Source organism: Hydra viridissima, unplaced genomic scaffold, assembly GCF_058129835.1.
Source record: "Hydra viridissima isolate aposymbiotic clone 2 unplaced genomic scaffold, HvirCarnegie_v1 scaffold_5, whole genome shotgun sequence".
Lineage (NCBI taxonomy): Eukaryota > Metazoa > Cnidaria > Hydrozoa > Anthoathecata > Hydridae > Hydra > Hydra viridissima.
The window spans coordinates 4,733,035-4,742,494 of record NW_028324304.1 but is presented as its reverse complement, the minus strand read 5'-3'; the positions used below and the strand labels follow the sequence as shown (position 1 = coordinate 4,742,494).

At 28.3% G+C, this 9,460-nt stretch overlaps 1 protein-coding gene across 7 annotated transcripts in view; it reads left to right on the top strand.

Moving 5' to 3' along the window:
- Positions 1 to 1,137: 1,137 nt before the first annotated feature.
- Positions 1,138 to 9,460, top strand: part of LOC149888111 (uncharacterized) — a 29,099-nt gene continuing 20,776 nt past the window's right edge. For 2 of the 7 annotated variants that reach the window (XM_090088044.1, XM_090088043.1), the window contains exons 1-2: positions 1,546 to 1,737; positions 4,889 to 4,963. Coding sequence is in view for 2 of the 7 variants with exons in the window: in XM_090088040.1 (XP_089944166.1) it covers positions 1,212 to 1,274 (63 nt within the window). In the remaining 5 variants the exon portion in view is untranslated. Of the gene's footprint in view, positions 1,279 to 1,518; positions 1,738 to 4,884; positions 4,964 to 9,460 lie in introns of those variants that run through there. The other 5 variants (XM_090088041.1, XM_090088046.1, XM_090088040.1 and 2 more) reach the window with 5 other exon arrangements.

Here is a 9,460-nt window from a genome sequence, read left to right as displayed (position 1 = left end):
ATGCTGTATATCCACCATCATTAATTGTGGTATACATAGTTGACTAAATTTAAAAAACTTTGACTTAAAAAATTGACTAACTTAATAAATAGTTAACTAACTTAAAAAAAAAATGTGTTGTGTAAACTAAATATTCCTTAAAAACAAAATTTCATTTCGTAAATGTTCAAATTTCTCCTGAATAAAAGCAGCCTCTTTTGCAAAACAAAGGATTAGAGACGAATGATATTAGGACTGTTTAGAAAACAACTTTTCCATATTAGTTATTTTCCACTTCAAATCTTCACAACCAATATACTATATACAGTGCGATCATCCACAGCCCTCTTCATAGTTGTCGCATTCTGACACTCAGATTGGTCAATATGACTATTACCTTCCACCTTACAAATATGTATGTTATCACATTCTTCCTGTGCTAAACCTTTGATAAAATAATCTTCATCCTTCAAAAGATACTCAAATACTCTTCAGAAAATATCGGGGGAATTCATATACTAAAATTTGACGTGGAAGTACTATTTTAACAATTTATAAAAGCCATCGAAAGGTAAAATTTAATCAAATAAAAACTTAAAACAGCAAATTGTTCCTATTCCGTATTTTATTGAATTACCGAGTGTCCGTTTATTATACAGAATATAGGCGGTTTTTGAATTTTTGAATAAAACTCACAGAAGTAAAATTGATTTTAAAGCAGGTGGTTACAGAGGTTGCCTGAATATTTTTGCATGGCAATTAATTCAATTCTCAGAAGCTATATTTTATTCAAAAAAAACGAGGCGACCTCTGAGACCACATGTTCAAATGAGTCAATGCTTAAGAGATCAAAAAAGCAACAAAAAGTACTATGCAAAAAGCTTTTTTTCTATTTCTAGATTTACATTCAGTTAAATATAATATATTAATTTCGCATAAAAATAATGTAGAAATTTAACATTTATGATACACTCTAAAAAGGATTTTGATAAAAAATTTTTAAACCTTATTAAAAAAAGTGAATTAAAAACAAAATTTAAAAAAAAATCTTATAAAGTTTAAATATAAAAAAATCACTAAAGTATATGTACAAAATCTTATTTCCGCCTAGCGATGCATAGTGACAAAATTATTTGCTACAGTTTGTCCAACTGTAAATTGACACGTTACAAACATTGAGCTGAATGCATGCTTAAAAAAATATGCTTATCAAAAAACGTTTACTGTAAGTTATGCGACTTATGATTGAAAAAACCGTAACCAGGCGAAACATAAACTCAAAGTCCAAATCTCAGGCAGGTAGTTATGAAAATATTATGCTTTTGCTGTTAATTTTTTTGCTGTTAATGTCTATTTCTTCTATTTCTAATTTCACATTCAATTTTTTTAAACCTTGAAAAAACCCTTTAAATATCAAACGTTTAGAAAAACTAACAATTTTTTTTTAAAAAAGGAATTAAAGACAGAGTTAAAAAAAAAACCTTAAAAAGTTTAAAAATGAAAAGTCACTAAAATATATAAAATCTTATTTCCGCTTAGCGATGCATAAACCTGATAAAATTATTGGCTAGAGTTTTTCCAACTGTGAGATGACACATTACAATCATTGAGCTCAATGAATTCTTAAAAATATTTGCTTATCATAAAAACGTTTACAAGTTATTCAACTTATGCTTGAAAAACCGTAACCAGCCGAAACATAAACTTTTAGAACCAGTTAAATTACGATGAAAGTTTTAAATTCAAAGTCTCAGGTAGGTAGTTATGAAAATATTATGCTTTTGTTGCTAATTTCTTCTATTTCCACTGATCTTAAAATATAACTAGATTGCGTATTCGGTAAATTTTTTGAAGCTAATTTTAGCCTTCCAAGATGGCAGCGGAATTAACGAACAGTTATATGGAAGTTAAGAAATTGATGATAATCAAGTTTTACGTCTTAAGCTCAAAAATTGATAAATATCTAAGTTTCAAATAAAAGGCTATTTTTTTGTTTAACACAAGATTTTTTTCACAAAAATTAAGGAATGTTAGATATTTACATAAATTTCAAATATAAATATTTTTTTATTTAACAAAACATATTCTTAAGCTAACTTGTTTTATATTAACTTTCAAAAAACTAACAAAATAAAATAAAAGTTCTCAGTAAAGCTAAGTACAAATTTTAACTTTAGTTTATTTAAACTTAGTTTATTTAATAGTTCTAAATAAAAAGCGTTTGCTTGTGCAGAAATCTCAAATTTCAAATAATTAGCAGTTGTTTTATAATTAACCAATGCTTTGTGCTAGAAGGTTAATAACACAACTGCATGGTAGGCAGCTGAGTTTCTTTTTAAGATAATATATTTTTAATGCATTAGTTTTTCTGATAGGTACTACAAAGTTATAAATGCTGCATAAACCACAAGCTTCTAGAGTTATTTGGTTGTATAGAGTTTTTATATATAAATCTTGTTATATATAAATACTTGTTACATATAAATACTTGTTATATATATATATATATATATATATATATATATATATATATATATATATATATATATATATATATATATATATATATATATATATATATATATATATATATATATATATGTAACAAGTATATATATATAAAAACCCAGGTGATAAAGACGTATTTCTGCATAGTTTTCTGAAATAAGTTTAGTCAGTGAAAATAAATGTTTATCAGTTATAGCTGAGTCAAACATAAGAGAAGTTTGTTCATTAAATGTCTATATTCAAAAATATATTAATAGGTTATAAATTTTGTTAAGGTGTTTTCACCATAATTTAGTTTTTCTTTGAAAACTCTTTTTAATTATTTTCTTCTATATTTCTGTAAAGCCTTTTAAAATGTACATCGGCCACCGCAAAGTGCTCTGATCTCCGTCATATTTGGAGCCAAATTCTGCTTTCAATTTTTTTTAAAAATGACTATAGAAAACCCTATCCAGTTATATTTTGAGATCAGTGATCTATTTTTTATTCACCATTGTTTTTATTTCAGTTTTTTCTGTTATAAACAAAAACGAGAATACAATACATGAATTTGTATATTTGTAACTTTATTGTTTTGTATTTTGTTTTTTTTTCTTAATTCTTCCTCATTCCTCAATCATAAGCGCTCCTGAATAATCCAGAAAAAAAAAAAAAAAAAAAAAAAAATTGGTTTGTTAGAAAAGGTGATAAAATGTCACATTAGGTCGTGAGATAAAGTTTTTTGCACTTATCTCAGCATATAACTGGATAGCGTATACGGCAAATTTTTTGAAGCCAGTTTTGGCCACTCAAGATGGCTGCGGAATCAGCGAAAGGCTGTATCAAAATTAAGAAACTAATAATAATGAAGTTTTATATATGTTTATATGTTAACATAAAAGTTTTAAATAAAAATCTGTTTTTTTTATTAAACATAACATCCTTTTCTTAAAAATAACGGAATATTATGTATTAGCATAAATTTTAAATACAAATTTGTTTTTTCTTACTTAACAAAACAGATTTACATCTACATTAACTCTTCAGTTTTTCGTGTTTTAGAATAAATTTGGTAAAATAAAATACCAATTCTCAATAAAACTCAGCATAAATTTTAAATTTAGTTTGTTTAAATTTAGTTTTATAGTAGTGAAGAAAAAGTATTTGCCGACAATTGCTAACTAACTTAATATCATTGTCAAGTTGGTAAGCAATTGTCATTTTAGACCAAAAGAACATGGTGCTACTTGACGTTCTCTCCCCCACCCCCCCCCCACCCCCCCCCCCCCCCACATAGCTAATTTTATGATTGATAATGATAGAGAATTTTTCGCTGATAAAGAATCGAATGAAAACATAGGTCTCAAAATCAATGGAAAGTGCTCTAAACTGAAGTTAAAAGCAAAAATTATACGACGAATCGCTAGTATTCGCCATCTTGAGTAAACTAATTTACAATTGATTTTTTTTCTACGAAGAGTTAACTTAAAGAATTAAAAAATGCCCATATTTTTAAATATATATATATATTTATAATAAACAACTTTATTTGTTTTAAAGTTTATTTTAGTATTATAATCATGGAAAGAATTTTTCAACTTGTTCAATAAGAACGTTTGGAGATTTTTTTTTAGTCTAGGGGAAACTCCCAGAGTCGTTTTGTAAACAATGTTAGCCAATTAAAAATGCGACATTGACGAAATTGAGCTCATAAAATGAAGTCAGTTTCATAAACTTGAGTCAATTATTAAATAACAAATAACATGATTTTAAAACGACCGTATGGGGAATCAAATGACCGTAAGGGGAATCTCATAAAGTTATGCTCTTTGTAGAACGTTGAAAATACTTTGAAAGTTTTGTGTCTTTTTTTGTTTACAAAAAAAAATATTCCTGATTAAAAGTGTTTTACCCTCTGTGAGTAAGTTTTACAAACACAAGAAATGCACAATGAAATATCACTTCAGCTGCGCCTTAATTAGTTGATCTATCCTAACGAAGTTCTCAGTGAGGGAGATTTCAAACAAAAAATTTAGACAACAAGTTAAGAATCCCAGTCAAAACAAATTATGGTGATCATTAACAAGTTCATGCGCTGGGTTGTTTTATAACAAAAAACTAAACTAAGCTTCCCCAATTCAAATGGTGCATTCTAACCGATTGAAAACAATTTTATTTTAAAAAATGAGAGTTGAAAAAAAAAGGCTGTAGAAAAAGTCAACTTTAACATTTCATAGTACCGCTGTCTTTTTGTAGATGATTTTTTATGGATTATGTTATGTTATGGAAAAATAATTGGTGCATGAAAGGGTTTAAAACGTTAATGAATTCTCATGTTCTATTTTTCGAAATCTTCATTGTAATAAAATAAAAACCAGGTGTTAATACTTTCAAATGATAACATTATCAAAATTGTAGGTAGAAACCATTGCCGCTTATCATACAGTTATGTTATCAACCTTCTAGCACACAGAACTGGGTAATTAAGAACTAAAAGGTACATATATTATACATAAATATTACTTTTAATCGTAAATTGCCCTTAAAAAGTATATTAATTATTCAGAACATTAATATATAAATAATTTCTTTAATTGTCTAATTTTTTTTTAAATCATTTCATTTCTTTCAATCTTTTAAAAATTTATTTCATAGTCTAGTTTTTCTAACATAAATAACTAACTATTTTCATTCGAATTTCTGTAAAACTTTATAAAATGAGCATCAGTCACCGCTAAGAGCTCTGATCGCCGCCATCTTGAGTGGCCATTTTCGGCTTTAATGTTTAAAAAAATACAAACAAAAAAAAAAAACAATAGAGCACGCTCTCCAGTTACATTTTGCTATCAGTGAGTTTTTTGATGAGTTTGTAGTGATCTAATATCGCCAAATTTTGGTCAGTTAAACCCGAAACGTTCATATCTCAGAAATAAAAATCATTAAAGTTTTTTTTCGGAAACATAGAGTCAAATTTATTCATAATTTCTATCATAAATGAAAAGAAATAAAGAACGTTATACAATATTATAACCAAAATGACATTGCTTATTTGACGAAATTTCAATACCATCTCTTAAGTTCGGTCACTTTTTAAAAAGTCACAAATTTAACATTAAACTTGATATGGCTTGTTTTTTTTATAGTAAAAATTACGATACAAAAGTGGCTTATCCCACTAAAATTAACAAATTTTTAAAGTTAAAAAGGGGATTTTATCACACGTGTCTGCCCGTGTAGAAGTTGAATTATTCTGAAATTTCACTGTTTGCGTTGTTTTTCATTTTTAAAACTTCAGGTGACTCCTCATCATACTAATATTAATTTTATCATTTCACTCAATACTTTAATACTTGCAAACAGTTCATTAAAGCACCAGCCATCCGATGAAAATGACCGAAGTTATGTTATTTTGACCGAAGTTATAAAGGAATAACTTGTTGAAGTTATAAAGGAATAAATGAAGTGATAAAGGAATAACTTTAATCTCTCAAAAATCTCTTAAGATTTTGATACTTTTAAAAATAAATTTAACTCGGTTTTTATATAAAGCAATATAAAAGTTGCTAAAATAAAATTTAGAACTTATCTGACCGTGAAGAATTTGGACTGGTTGAAAAGAAAACTGGTGTCACTAGGTCATCGAACAAAGCCATCCCATAATAAATATCAGCTGAGGGATTTGGGCTTTGAAGATTAAAGCTGTATAACTTCTTGTGATTTGAAATTATTTGTTCCCACTTCGGAAATGATATTACATTTGAGCAAAAGCATACCATTGTTAAATGACATTGCTGTAGATATACCAAACTAGCTAATGAGTAGATGATGCTAGCTTTGATAGTTTTAATCCAATCTGTCATCATATAAGTTTTGCAGATTCATAACAAAGTCCATCATTTCAGAAAAATTGAATCATTCAAAACTTCCTCACACAACTGAAGTTACCAAAAAAAAAAAAAGAAAAAACTGCAATTTTTTTCTTTCTCATTCCACTTTATGAGAGCCCATTTTGATGTTGGTGTAGTTAAAGGGGGAATAGCAAAATAACGGCCGCCTAAAGAGAAACAAAATTACTTTTAATTTATATATTATTTTAAAACAATTTAATAAACATTTAAAAATGTAAAATGAACATATAAAAATGGAAAACTTTCGAAACGATATTAAAAACTGACTTTTTGATTATTTTAAGTAAACTTAGGGTTCTCGAAACGTTTCGAGAAAAATCAATCGAGAATTTAGTTTCGATACGATACGAGAGGATGCGATAAGTTTTGAGAAGACCCTCAAAAAATTGCTTAAGTTTTCGAAACATTTCGATACCATTTCGATGAAATCACGTTGCAAACAAGAATCATTTCGAGTGTCATTTTGAGCGTATCAAAATTACAATTATTTCGATATTTTCGTTACATTTATTTATAACGAGAGTTCTCAAAATTATAATAGTTGAATTTCGATGTTTTTCGAGAAGTTTTGATACATTTCAATAACAGATGAGATTAATGTGCTACTAATACTCTATCAGATTCTGCATTTCCTACGATTACTATTGATGATGACGATGAACCAGGAGCTGGAACCTCTACTTCTGGACATGGTGCTGGAACTTCTACCACTGAACATGGTGTTAATCAACGTGGTGCTACTCTCCAAGTCAAAGTTATGAATTTAAAAATTTCTTTGCAATAAAAGAATATTGATTACTTAGGCTATTCCTTTTTTTCTTTTTTAATACTCTATTTTAAATTTAAATAATGAATTTTTTCAAAACAGAAGTACACAGTTTCAATGGTCGAGCGGTCTGAGGAACGAGTCGGTTATCAAGAAGTCGCGCGTTCGGACCCGGGTGGAGACCCTCAGTGGATGGAAGTATCGGATCAATTTTTAACATTCTCCTCTTTGTCTTTGTGGCTGGTGTTTGATTTGGAGATTTGATGGCTGGAGTCTGAGTTTTGTGGCTTCCAAACTTTCTTTCCACCCGGAGAAATGTTCTGAACGGGACCTAAGGTAGTCATCATTGATGAAGTTGGCTGTGAGATCAATTGGTGAGCCTTTCAAACTTGTACATCCTCTTAATCACTTAATCACATGATTGGCCAGTCTGAATCTTTAGTTGCTAATGAGTCTATAACTGAACATGAGCCGAACCTTTCACGATAAGTACTTCTAATGGCCGCTCAGTTGGCAAGTAATACCGTTTTGTTTTTTTAAATTACTAACAAACAGTAAAATAACATTTTAATTATTTTATTTTTCTCGAAATGTATCGTTATGTATCGATATAAGTAGAAATTTTGACAAAAATCTCGTTATCGAAACTAGTTACGAGAGTAAATTTTTTAACTTGATTTTCAATAGATTTTCTCGAAACTTCTCGTTCTCCTATATACCTCGAAACTTTTGAAAAATGCCACTCTCGTATGGAAACTTTTTCGAAACACAATTATTGTTTCGAGATCTCATATCGTATCGTATCGAAACATAATAGTTTCGAGAAGTGTAAGTTTTTTCAGCTAATTTTAAGCTAATTTTTAAAGCTATGCTAAAGATTTTTAAAATACTGCGGATTTTGCTGGACGTCATTTTTAGATAAAAAATGGAGCACGAAGGTGGCATTTCAGACAAAATTAAAACTTTATTTGTGAGTTAACATATTTTTGACGTACCACAAACAAGGGTGTGTAAACCCGCAGGCCTAAAAGGTATAATGGGTTACTCTACCCGAATTCAAACAGTATCCCCAAACGATGTTCTTAAGTCATTTTCAAACTGGCTCTCAATGAATGATGGATTATTAAACTAATTTCAGTTGATAAAAGCATAATATTAAAAAGTACTAAAAAAGATAAAGGTATTGTTAACTGACATTAACAATACTTTTTGTTTTCTTAACTAAGTTTAACTTTTTTTTTTTGTTTGTTTACTCTTACCGCCGTCTACTCTTATTATTTTAATAATCATACTTTTGTTAAATTTGACCATATCACTCAATTCTTTGGTTGTTTTCTATTTCAGTATTATGCATGATTTTAAAATTGTTAATGTTGCGAGCAAATCATTTCATGCATAATATACATATACTTTTTATACATATTACACATATATACATATACTTTTATATATACATATAATGCATATTATACATATACTTTTTTTCTTGATTTTTTTTATTTATGCAACTCAACTTTGATTTTTTCACTTCTTAGATTTTTTTTTTTTTTAACCATCTTTTTTCTGTAACTTTTTAATAATAGTAGTGAAACAACCTTGTGGCATATGCCTTAAAGCGGTAGCTAAAAATCAATCAGCTATCCAATGTGATCTATGTGACAAGTGGATACACATAAAATGTAATCAAGTTAACAAACTGACATATGAAAAAATCAAAACTTTAAAAAGCTGGTACTGCCTATTCTGTACAAAAACATTTCTTCCTTTCTCTAATATTTCTGATCTTGAGTTACCTACCACACTTGCAGGAAAGTCACTGAAACTTAACCTCGCTAAAAATCTATCTGATAATCCAAATTTGAAAAACCTTTTTGAGGACCTCAATGACTCATCTTACATTTCAATCAACTGCAAATATTTAGATGTTCAAAGGTACAATGAGTTATCCCAAAATTCTGTAAGTTATCTCCATGTAAATATATCTTCACTACCATATCATATTGACGATTTTAAAATACTATTAGCATCTGTTTGTAATATGCCTGATATTATTCGGATAACTGAATCTAACCTGCATGATAAAGATGTGTCTATAACTAATGTTGATTTAGACAGATATATATCTGTTCAAACGCCAACTAAAGCTAAAAAGGTTGGTGCTTTGATGTATATCAAGTCTAGTTTAAACTTTAAAATTAGAACTGACTTGATCCTGGTTAAAAGTAAACAACTCGAATCTATATTTATTGAAGTAATAAATGCTAAAAAAAGCAACTTAATAGTTGGTTGTTAAGATTTTCATCCAACAATGTGTCCATCT